The sequence below is a fragment of the Lolium perenne genome, chromosome 6 (assembly GCF_019359855.2).
Source record: "Lolium perenne isolate Kyuss_39 chromosome 6, Kyuss_2.0, whole genome shotgun sequence".
Taxonomy (NCBI): Eukaryota; Viridiplantae; Streptophyta; class Magnoliopsida; order Poales; family Poaceae; genus Lolium; species Lolium perenne.
The window spans coordinates 113,381,884-113,394,186 of NC_067249.2; the positions used below are offsets into that span (position 1 = coordinate 113,381,884).

Consider the following 12,303-nt stretch of genomic DNA (forward strand, 5'->3'; position numbering starts at 1 on the left):
CGGATGGAGGGAGAAAAACCTTCGCCGGCTAGGGACAAAGGGCCTCCGTCGCCTCCCTAGTTGCCGATTTCGCTTGGAGAGAAGAAGGGGCAGAGGAGAGAATGCGAATTTTCGTTGTGGGGTTGTGCGCGACCTGAGTATTAGGAGATTTGTGAAACAAACCTACCTACATAACTTCGGCGGTGACGAACCCTGCAACCCCCACCCTAAGTTTTTTGCTCGCCGGTGGCTCGTTCACCGTCGTTTGCTCCGCCGCGGAGAGCCTATGCCCCGGCTCCGGCCCTCTCTCTCTCTCAACTACGGTGCGGGGATCCGGCCCTCTCTCTCAACTACGGTGCAGGGCGAAGGGATCAGGGGGAGATGAGATGCGAACGGACAAAGAAAAAAAGGAAAGGGCGTCGGTGGCGGCCCCACATGGCATGCAGGCACCGTCAAAGCCCTCAGAAGTCAGAAGGCAGGGATTGCAACAGCATTATATCTTGTATCTAATATGCACGACTGGCCCACGACACGGCACGACCGAAAGGCCAAAGCCGTTCTGAGCCCTAGGAGGGTCGTGCAAGTCCTCTTCTTTCTCACCTAGCTGTCAGGAGTTAAAAAAAACGAAGTTGTCGGCTATCACCTCCGATCTCCCCAATGGTGGATCCCGGCGAAGCCGCGACACCATCCGCAGCCGTCTCCTCCCCGTGGGACGATATCCCCGACGACTTCTTCCTCTCCGCCTCCATCTCGTCTCCTTGCCCTCCACCAGCCCCTGCTCCCATCCTTTGCACCTCTCCTTCCCCTCCACAGGCCCTCCGCTCATCATTCCTCCCGTTCACCTCCACCCATTCAGCCTCCGCACACTTCTCCGATTCCCTCCACCACGCTACTCCCCCTGAGTCCATCCACCCCAGTCACTCCCTCCCGGCCTTATCAGCCGCTTCTCGCTCCGCAGCAGCTGACGTCTGGCACCCGCCTCCGGGCCCCCACCATTCCCACTCCCTCCCGGAGTTTTCGGCCTCCGTATCCGATTCGCATGTCCACCGCCGTTCTCCTTACAACTCGGTGTGTGCGGACCGCCCGCCCCCGCTGGAGCTGCGCCCGCGGCCGCCAAGGGAGTCACAGGCTGGCACCGCCCTCCGCGCTCTCGCTTGCTTCGCTTCTCCCGCGGTCGGGACCTCTACTCACCTCTGGGCGGCGGGTGACGCTGGCGTCAGGGTTTGGGATCTCGCGGATGCCTTCCGGTCGCCCACGTCTCGGCGGCGGTGGGGGGACGAGGCGAGTGCGCCGTTCCGTGAGTCGCGCAGGACGCCGCCGGCGCTTTGCCTCGTGGCCGACCCTGGCCGCGGTGTGGTGTGGAGCGGGCACACTAACGGGCGGATCATGGCTTGGGGCGCCGACCGGGGTCCAGAGGCTGGAGAGTGCATTGGGTGGGATGCGCACCGCGGACCGGTATTCGCGTTGGCCATCTCTCCATATGGTATTTCTCCTTGGCTCTTTTCTATGTCAATCAGTATGATCCGTATGCGACTTCATGATAATGATTTCCGAGGCAACTGATTAATTTTCAGTGGAATCCTACACCATTAGATTTGTATTTGATTCTTGCACTTGAGTCGCAAGTTGGGTTGCAACTGAGATTTTTTAGTTGCAAGTTCGGTTGCAGCTAGTAAAGATTGTTAGATTTGCTTCATTTTTCATGATAATGGTGAGTTACAACATGGGTTGCAACTGAATTTGAGTTTTCAGTCGACTGAGAATTAATCACACCTCTTATACTTAAGATTACCACCATCTGTAAACAAGTGACCAATTCATATTTATTCAACCAAGTCGGAATGACGAGTATGTGGTGTCACTATCAGCAGAAATGTATAATTCTAGTAGAAATATAGTGTCAATGGTGCCCATCACTGAACTGATATTTTTTTTACCCGTGAAAGTGTTGGACCGAACAACTACGTTAGCCGAACAACTATGTTAGATAAATCCCTGTAGGAGTGATGCAATGGATCTTGTATTCTCGTGGAATCGGCTGTCTACTTTGAACTATCTAATCATAGGACTTCAGCCATCTCCATGTTGTCTAATGTGATTATTCACCGCACTAGTTTTTTTTTTGGGAAGTAAATCTATGCTCTCCCAATTATAAATTGGATGAGTCAGATAGCACCCAGAGTTACTAATCTTTACTGTCTTGATGCCATTCTCCTCTGACCCACATCATGACCAGCCACCACCGGTTCGTCATGGTCTGCCTTGAGCGCTGAATTGGCACCATATCTTCATCATCGGTCCCGTACCGAAACCAGCCTCCAACACATCACTTCATTGAAGTCGTGGCACTTAGCTGTGTCAAATGTGTGAAAGCGCTGATGGCATCATGGGGTGAGGATAAAAAAAAAACGAGAGCAGCTTGGACTAGCTGTGGTGGCATATTTTTATAGAAGAAGCCCACTCGGGTGAGCTACCGGAAATACGATCCTCACAGGATTTGAACCCTGGTCAGCAGGGATGCAGTACTGTGACCATACTTGGTTGAGGATTCTACGACTGAAGCGATTGGCTTCATGAAGACTTGGGGGAGCCCGTCTTTGATAATGCATGTCTGCTCCATTTTCTTATATTCTGCCTTGGCGCTCCCACTTAAATACTCCCATGTCCTCTGTCGGTATCAAATATGCCGGCCATGGTGGGGATGATCTTGGTTACTTTAGTCCGGCCTAATGATATGAATGGGCTGAAAATGAGTTTGGTCCTAATATTGATGTTCCATATTCACTCTTTCTAAGTGAGTGAATTGCCCTTGCAAAAATAGTATCATATATAGAGCTTCTCCTTGCAAAAGCACTAGTGAAGAGTTCATTTAAAGGTTGCACTATTATTTTTTGTTGGAAAGCATATAAGCACTTGAATTTCTGCTTGCAGAATGCAAAACTGCCCTTGGGTTATATGTCCACACGAGCGGAGTGGCATTTTTGTCATGTCATGTGTACGCATTCTTTACATAGATGTTTGGCGAACTAGGTGTCACATTAGGGCATCTCCATAGGTAGCTCCCAAAACGTGTCCGACAATTGCATGCTAGACATGCTATTGGGATCATCTCCAAATACCCCAGACAAATTTGAGATCGTTCCCACAGTGGCACTCCCCAAATGATCACGTAATTTATTTTTATTTTTTACCGGCATTTTCGCGAACACATGCCATGCCATCCTAGGGCTAGCGGTGGAGCGCTTCGTAGCTGGCCTAGGAGGCCAAGAACAACAAGAACCCACAACACAAATGCCTAGCTCCAAGCAGAGCACGCGCGCCACGCATCTCAAAGCATACAGTGTTCCTGTTGCGTGTCCTGCGCCACGCATGTGAGGGAGCTCAGTGCGTGTGCTCCACACTGCCGCCGCTGTAGAAGGACATGGATGAAGACCTCGCCACGAACGGCTAGGACGCGTACGTGGGCATGGACGTCGCGCCATGAGATGAGTTTGTGGTTGAGCGCGACCTCACCCTTGTTCTTGCCATGGCACTGGGCGCACTGTGGCCGCTTGCACTTCTCCGTGCTACTAGGAGCACGTCCCCCACGCCTCGCCACGGCTGGCCGCCCCACGCACACTTCAAAACGACATGTCTGTTGCTGGCATCTTCGAGAGGGCACTAAGCAATTTGTCGAGTTCGGTTGACGCCGGTGCCTCCCATTTGAAGCGCTGCACTCTAGCATCAGCGTTAGGAGTGTGTCACACCTGTTGGTGATGCAAAGGGGATTCAACCTTGCCTGGAGTGCGTGGAAATCGCTCCAATGAGCTGCAGCATCATCTCCATTTGTTGCTCCATGTCCAGGTTGTATTTCGCCTCGGCCAGAGGTGGATCCTTTCGTCGGGCTCCCCGTACGCCCACGTGGGGTGAGATCTTTTATACAGCAGCGCTAGGCGCCACCAAACGAAATCGGCCGCAACTTTGCTGCTTGTCAAGCCCCATCGCTGGAGGGCCTTGAGCCCTTGATCCGCAACACCGCAACGTGCAGATCCCTATCTCGAGGCTCAACTCCCTTAAGTTCTCGTTGTGGTTGGTGTCTTCCGGGGGGGGGGGGGGGGGGGTTCGACGAAGCAGACGGGGATGGGGTTGATGGGTACATAGCACCAGTGGCCACGCCGCTCCTCCCACTTGGACTTGAAGACTTCGCGGATGCACTCTTTAGTGAGGCCATTATGGAGGCGCTAGGTGATCCCCTGAAAATCGTGTTCGCATTGATGAGGGGAATGAAGAATTGTCAGAATAATGCCACATACGGTGTAACCTCGACAAATCCTTCGCACAGATGCGCGAAGACCGCCATGACCAAAACCACGTTGGTTGCAACTGCTATATGAGTGTGTGGCCCGTCCTGCGCCCGCCTCAAGCAGCCTCGGTCTCCTTCGCCTTCTCCCTTTGGCTGGCCTTTAGTGGGGAAGCGCATAATAGCAAGAAATTACGAAGAGGGTGGACTGCGACGCAGAGAACATTAGGGCCAGGGCGTGGGAAACCGCCCCTTCCGTTCTCTCCGCGGACCGCGGTTAATGCCGCGCCGCCCACTACGCCTACTATTCGTGGTGGTTTCCCCTCCCGCGGGATAAGGAGCTCACCTGGATAATCTACAATCAAGACACACAAAGGATTCGACAATGACAAGTCGTAATATTGACCCGATAGATTCCGCGACCACCACTTTCACTGAGCATATCCCCTGCAATCTGTTAGTCATCCCTTGGTCCCATGCTGCTCGGGGGCTATTGTCGGCCCCGTGGATACTAGGGTCCCCACGGGCCCAAAAAGAGTGGGCGGCAACTGTTTTCCCTCCAAGGAGAACATCGAGACCTATAAGATCTACATATTTAAGGTGCTTAAGCAGGAACACCCGAAGAAGCGCCAAACAATCCTCCACAATGGTGGGCTTACGCTGGGAATGCACCATCCCTGCCAACGATATCGACCCGAGTACTGATCGTCAGCACGCCTCAGGCCCCGGAGATGAAAATGTTAGCAGTGATGTGTCCACGATCTACGCATGCATATGGTAACGGGATGCGTCAGGGCAACGGCGTGTCCGCGGCTAGGTGACTCCACCGCAACCTTTGCGCCACGCACTTGATGCCTTCTACATTGCCGAGATATGCTGGACGCGACATTGCCCCTTCCCCCATATTGACCGATGTACTTCTCAAATGACATGGAATAGTGGCGGGGTTGAGCACTAGCAAGCCAAGAGCTCTCAAAGAATTGATCTTGCTATTAGTAAGATTGATCTTGCTCAATGTTTATCCCTCTTGTCAAGGCTAGGTGATTCATTCCTGATCAACACAAAGGGCTATTCTTTTAGGATTTTCAAATTTTCTCAAAGAAAATATTGGGGGTATGGTACCATATGATGAGGGCTAACCTCGTAGGGTTGGCCTGATCTCACTGATTGACGAACGTGGGGGTGAGGAACACGAAGAGCGCGATCTACACAAAGGGGAAATCGAGATACAAATTCACACCACACACAGCGGTTGCCCTCGTTGGCCCGATTCACCAACTCAATACAATTCACAAGAGACCAAAGGTAATGTTCCTTGTGAAAAGATTGTCAAGCAAAGTGTAGAGTTCGAAGAGCAAAGAGATTGCAAATTGATATAGTTGCCAAGCAAAAGATCAATAGCAATTTACCCATGAAATAGATCCAATTGCACGGAGCAGCCTTGATACAACTATATATTTATGGTCTAAGGAGAGGTCTTTTTTTTGAGGTAGGTCTAAGGAGAGGTCTTAATTCCCACATGGGAGGAACAAAACTCATATCTATTCTTAATCTTAGTCTAACTCAAGGTTTGAGCCACAAGGGGCTATTTATACAAGTGGGTGCGAAAAGGTAAGGTGCCAAAAGGCCAAATCTGCTGCTAAAAGTTGTCGACTTAAGGTGGTAGTTCCGGTGCACTTCTGGGGCCATATCTGTGTGTGGTTCGGTTGAGCGGTAGTTGGATCGGTAGTACCGCTCCTGGCATCAGGCGGTGGTGCAGCCGGTAGTACCGCCGCGGGATGTCATATGAGACCATCAGGGTAGTTTCCGACGACTAGGGCCTGTAGTACCGGTTCCTTAAGCGGTAGTACCGGTCTTGTAGCTTTCAACTCTTCTTCTTCTTTGCTCCTTTCCTTGGTTCCGATGCCTTGGTCGAATGGATAAAGTTCTTGTGGACTGTACCTTATTACACATAAGGTATCAGCATGAAGTAGTATACCATCCAGGGGAGTATAAAATCACATGTCGAGAGGAGCGAATTCACCTTATCTTGCATTGCTTTGGCTCATGCTCCAGTTATGGGTCCAGTTGGGGGACTTGGAGGTCTTAAGAAGGTTTTGTCCGATTGCCACCCCGTATCTTTAACGAATGCTGAATTATTATTTTCTACCTTACACCGCTAACAAAACTACCCCATCCATTTTTATATAACCAAATTTTGTTATAGTGTAATCTACAAGACAAATAAGACATGTAATTAATAGATATGCAGCATGAGGTGCTGAAATTTGTTTGTTCATGTAACCTATATACTTAAGATGGTTAGTTGCTGCTTGCATTTTTATCATTTTTCTGCATAGCAAGTATTTTCAGAAGTAGCACTTATGTTGTTGAACAAACTAATTGAAGTTGGAGTCTTGCAATACTGATCTTGTTTGCGTCAATCATAGGTGATTTATGGTCTGGATCTGAAGGGGGGATAATTAAAGTATGGTATGGAGAAGCAATTGAGAAGTCACTTGCTTTACAAAGAGAAGAAAAGTGTAAGACCTCCCTTTTAGTTGAAAGATCATTCGTTGACCTCTGGATCATGGTCAGTGATGGAGGGGCCTGCCCCTTACCTGCCGTAGATGTAAAACTTCTATTGTCTGACAATTCTAGATCAAAAGTATGGAGTGCTGGTTACCTCTCATTTGCACTCTGGTACGCTTCATGTGTCCTCTTATTTGGTACATATTTGGTACATTGAATTGGGCTGACATTAGTCCAGCTGTTTGTATATTTCTGTTTATTGTTGTTCTCTATTTTGCCATATAGGGATTCCCGCACTAAGGAGCTCCTGAAAGTGGTAAATGTGAATGGCCAAGTTGATAGTCGTTTTGACGTCATAGCTGCTCAGGATTCATATGGCCATGAAACAAAAGAAAACCTTTTCTCCTCCCCGAAGAAAGACAAAGCTCGCAGTCCTGTTAACTTTTTCCAGAGATCACGGAATGCTTTGCTGGGAGCAGCTGATGCAGTTCGACGAGCTGCTGCGAAAGCAGGATTAGGCGATGATACTCAAAGAATAGAAGCATTAGCAATGTCAATGAATGGGATGATCTGGACAGGATCTGCAAATGGCTCTCTTTCTCAATGGGATGGCTGTGGTAATCGTTTGCAAGAGTTTCAGCATCATCCATCTTCTGTTCAAAGCATTGCCATATTTGGAACAAAATTGTGGGTGGGGTACATGGATGGCAACATCCAGCTCTTGGACCTGGAAGGCAACTTGCTGGGAGGATGGACTGCACATAGTAGTAGTCCAATTCTGAGCATGACTGTTGGAAGTTCATATATCTTTACATTAGCTGGTCATGGGGGAGTCAGTGGATGGAATTTGTCATCTCCAGGGCCTACTGACAGTATTTTGCATTCTGAACTGATGGAGAAAGAGACATCATACAAAAACATTGAATACATAAAGGTGTTAGTGTGTTCTTGGAATGTTGGGCAAGAAAAAGCATCTTATGAGTCACTAAGGGCTTGGCTGAAATTTCCAACAGCAGAGGTTGGAGTAGTAGTAGTTGGATTGCAGGAAGTGGAGATGGGCGCTGGTTTTCTTGCAATGTCTGCAGCTAAAGAAACGGTAAAAAACTATAAGCCAAAATCTCTTTACTTTTCATTATTTATTACACATCGTTGTTGTTGAACATAGTCATCTGTTATCATGATCTATGCTGTGTACTGGGGGCTAGTCCAGATCCTACCATGTTTCACCTAACCAGAATGTTGAATCATTTTGTGATCAACCGATTATTTTATGATATCTTGTGGCATGAATAGTTGGATACATTGCCTTGTTGTGAAATCTTCTGAGCTTGAATATAAATTTACTCGCAATCCTGCATGGAGAGCTGCTATTCTATATCAAATGACTTGCATTTTACTAGAGTGGCATGAATAGTTGGATATGTTGTGTTGTTGTGAAATCTTCTGAGCTCGAAAATAAGTTTACTAACAATCCTGTATGGTGAATTGCTATTCTACATCAAATGACTTGCATTTTTACTGGAGTTGTACAACCCTGTGCCCGCAAGGCCACTGGGAGAACTGGTTTGTTCATTACCTGTTAAAATTCATTCCTTGTCAAATTTCAAGAATACTAATAAATATATGAAAAAATGCTATTTTTGGTAATTTTAATCCTGATTTAGTTTCCACTTGTCTTTAGGTAGGGCTAGAAGGAAGCCCAAATGGGGAGTGGTGGTTGGATGCAATTGGGAAAATCTTGAAAGGACACTCTTTTGAGCGTGTTGGTTCGAGGCAGATGGCTGGGTTACTTACTGCTGTATGGTAATCTGTTTCAGACTTTAGTTTCGTCAGATCTATCCTTCTCCTTTTTTCCTGTATTTTGTAGAAATTATTGAGTTTCTCTTTCCTTAGGGTCAAAACAAATCTTAAGTGTTCCGTTGGTGATATCGACAATGCTGCAGTAGCATGTGGATTAGGGCGAGCTATCGGCAACAAGGTACTTCTGTAGTTCTGTTGTCTTATTAATGATTTGTTCTTATCCGTAGCAGATAATGTAGACATGTTGCTTATGACTTATGTTAAATGACAATTCAGTTTTATTTCAGCTATCCATTTCCCCATCATTCTCATTGGCCATTTATTATTAAGTAAGTTTGATTTAAGGGCCGGTGCAAGCCACTTTCTTGCTGTTGGCCATTGGGAGGATTAAGCCTTTCTGCGGGATTGGACCGGTGTGTTCCGGCACTGAAATTTCCACTAGAACTATCTGATAATTGTCACCCTGTAGAATCGAATCGAGTAATATATTCTTACGCAAGTGACTATCTTGATCCTTCTACTGAGTTGTATGCCACATTACCAATGTATCTCTCCTGGACACGCCTGTCATGTCTCCTAGTTGGACATGGCCATCTCGTTGCAGTTGTTAAAAGCTGTTGAGCATGGCACAATTCTACTTAAATATTCGTGTAATTTAGTTCTAGGGAAGTATAGAAGCAGTACTATTGATTCATTTTATTTCATCTTAGTTTATGTATTTTGATATGTGTTGCATTATCTCAGGGAGCAGTCGGATTAAGGATGAGAATACATGATAGAAGCATTTGCTTTGTAAATTGTCATTTTGCTGCACATATGGAAGCTGTTAGCCGAAGGAATGAAGACTTTGAGCATGTCTTTAGAACAATGGCCTTTGCTACCCCTTCCAGTGGAATATTGACAACATCAAGTATTTGTTCAATTGTCTCCTATTAACTTTTCTGCATGATTGCATTCAAGTTTGTAATATCTAGCCAACTTTGCTAGTCACAATCAAGAGTCAATTCCAGAAATTCAGAACTTCTTAATCTTACACACTATTACTCAACTTGTTTTGATGTTGCAGTTTCCAGTTCTGCTGGTCAGCTTCTTCGAGCAAATGTATGATGTTGGTTCCTGTCCATTATATTTTGGCAGTGTAGACCCATTTACTGAGATTGTAAACATTCCAAAATTTTGCTATAATAGGGATCAAGAATGCCTGAGTTGTCAGATACGGACATGATTGTCTTTCTTGGTGACTTCAATTACCGGCTGTACGATATTTCCTATGATGTTGCGATGAGCTTGGTTTCCCGGAGATGCTTTGATTGGCTGAGGAAGAATGACCAGCTGCAAGTAGAAATGAGTTCAGGGAGAGTCTTCCAGGGATTACGAGAAGCACATTTCAAATTTCCACCTACTTACAAATTCGAGAAACACAAAGCTGGCTTATCAGGTATAGTTACTCTGATGATTAGACACATTTGTTTATGTTTGCCGCTGCAAGAATGTTTTCTGCGGTACCATTTTGGTTCTAATGAGTTGATAATATTCCTGAACTCCTGATTCCTGGAACATTTGTTTAAAGAACCTCTCTTATATTGAAGGGTACCGCTGCAAGAATGTTTTGAGTGGTACCATTTTGATCCTTATGAGCTGATAATATTCCTGAACTCCTGATTCCTGGAGCACTTGTTTGAAGAACCTTCTGTTATGTTGTAGGGTATGATTGTAGTGAGAAGAGGCGCGTTCCTGCCTGGTGTGACAGAATTCTGTACCGTGACAGCCGAGCTAGTTGGGGAACTGAATGTTCTTTGGATTGTCCTGTGGTTTGTTCAGTGTCACTGTGAGTTATTTGCTGTTTGATTCTCTCACTAGATAAACTACTACCTCTGATCCATAATTAGTGTCGGGGCTTTAGTTCAATTTACTCCAAATTTGAACTAAACCTTATGGAAGTGTATTATTTTATATTTCCAGGTATGACTCTTGCATGGAAGTAACTGACAGTGATCATAAACCTGTAAAATGCTTGTTCAATTTGGATGTTGCACGTCTTGACAAACAGGCAATGAGGCAGAAGTATGGGGAGATAATGAGTTCAAATAAGAAAGTGTTGCACTTGCTCCAGGAGCTAGAAGCATTCCCTGAAGCAAATCTCTTTACTAATGACATCATTCTCCAAGACCGAACTGCTTATGTTTTGAAACTACAAAACAGAAGTACAGAAGACACGGCTTGTTTTGAGATTGTTGGCCAAGCACCAAATTCTTCTGGTACACGTTTTGCTGGTTTTCCTACTTGGCTAAAGGTGGGTTAATGCTTTGTCGTGACCCCTTATGTTGGTTCAGTTCATTTTGAATCAGTCCAGTTGTAGGATGGTGCAGAACATTATATACACACCTTTTTTTTATGGATGAAATGGCTCTCAATACTGCAAAAGATTGTTCTGCTTATTTATTCTTATTCAACACTGAGCTTAATGCTTGCACACTGAGTGAAACACATCTTCAACGCAGGTTTCGCCAGCAGTTGGTATAATTTACCCAGGACAAACAGTGGACGTCACGTTGCAACATGGAGACCTGCGTGGAACATCATGGAATAATTTGGCTGGAGCTAACCAAGAAAAGGAAGCACGGTTAACAGTGAAAGTAACTGGAGTGCATTCAGCAGTTGCCAAGTATCATGGAGTACGTGTGCAACACCAGAAGTGCAAGAGCACATTTCCTTTCAAGAGGTCATAAATGTGTCGATCGATTTTCACTATGAGTGTGGTCGTGACCTCTGAGATTAGTTTTTAGTTTGACTGAACTATGCATAGTAGCAAATGTTTTACGTGGTACAGGAGTAACCAAGCCATTGTCTACTCTTTTGATGTTCCCTTTTTTGCAGGGAGATGTTCCAGTAATACAACTACATAAGTTTTTTTTTATAGTAAAGCTAAGAGCACATATATTTTGCGGGGACATGCAGTAGATGTAACTCGTCAGGGTCGGCCCATTGGACCTCTGCCCGGCACCTATATTTTGTTACCATCAGGTTATAGGTTTGGCTCGTAAAAAATTAGGGTGCAACAGGTTTCAATCCTTACGACCCTAGGGTCGAACCGCTCCTCGATTGATACGAAGGGGTCGGCCGCATCGTCTTCATCGTACATCAATTGACGTAGGTTCGCTGGGAAAAAGGGGGCCGCACGGTTTGGAGCCTCGGCGAGCCATGCCATCCACACCATCGTCACCGCCTCTTCCTCCTTCTCCGCCGCCATCGATTCTGACCTTCCCGGCGGCACCAGGGTGAGCTGCTGGTTCTCCCGCGCCCTCTCTCTCCCTCTGTATCTCCGCCACCACGCTCGCCTGCGAGCACCGTCGCCAGGTGTGGCCATCGGTGCCGCTCCGGAGACGGCTTGAAGGTGTAGATACAATGTTATCAAGCAAAGCATCACATGGGAAAGTGAAAGTAGCATGTGACGTAGCAAATGTATCATCAAGATCATGCATGCACTCATAAGTCATCATGTCCACTAGTGGGATCATGGCATCATCAACACCTATGTTGTTACCTTTGTAGTCCGACTCATTTGAGGTAGGTGTTGTGGAGGTAGGAGGATCCATGTGGTCGACATGTCCGTCTTGAAGCAAGCATGGTGAGATATCATCATCTTCATGCACCATGTACATCTTCTCCATGAGCGGGAACTCGGCCTCCGTGGAACCTAGTGCAACATAAGAAGACACCATAGAGGTAGAGGT

General features: G+C 46.6%; 1 protein-coding gene across 2 annotated transcripts; it reads left to right on the forward strand.

Annotated features, from left to right (window-relative positions):
- The first annotated feature begins 563 nt into the window (after window positions 1-563).
- Window positions 564-11,505, forward strand: LOC127326063 (type II inositol polyphosphate 5-phosphatase 15). 2 transcript variants are annotated; one of them, XM_051352893.2, is made up of 12 exons: window positions 564-1,462; window positions 6,688-6,940; window positions 7,055-7,865; window positions 8,451-8,572; window positions 8,663-8,747; window positions 9,314-9,479; window positions 9,636-9,670; window positions 9,758-10,007; window positions 10,159-10,185; window positions 10,274-10,397; window positions 10,532-10,862; window positions 11,071-11,505. In XM_051352893.2, exons 1-12 carry the CDS (start codon window positions 637-639, stop codon window positions 11,296-11,298), a joined length of 3,258 nt encoding a protein of 1,085 aa, XP_051208853.1. In that variant the 5' UTR covers window positions 564-636; the 3' UTR covers window positions 11,299-11,505. The 2 variants fall into 2 exon arrangements, with proteins under 2 accessions (XP_051208853.1, XP_051208854.1); XM_051352894.2 differs by lacking the exon at window positions 10,159-10,185 and having other exon boundaries at window positions 565-1,462.
- The last annotated feature ends 798 nt before the right edge of the window (window positions 11,506-12,303 follow it).

Excerpts from the sequence above, each read along its gene's own strand:
- LOC127326063 (XM_051352893.2), top strand. The coding sequence starts at position 637 with ATGGTGGATCCCGGCGAAGCCGCGACACCATCCGCAGCCGTCTCCTCC. Across the intron at positions 7,866-8,450 it reads TGTCTGCAGCTAAAGAAACG|GTAGGGCTAGAAGGAAGCCC; the intron begins GTAAAAAACTAT and ends ACTTGTCTTTAG. Across the intron at positions 8,573-8,662 it reads GGGTTACTTACTGCTGTATG|GGTCAAAACAAATCTTAAGT; the intron begins GTAATCTGTTTC and ends CTCTTTCCTTAG.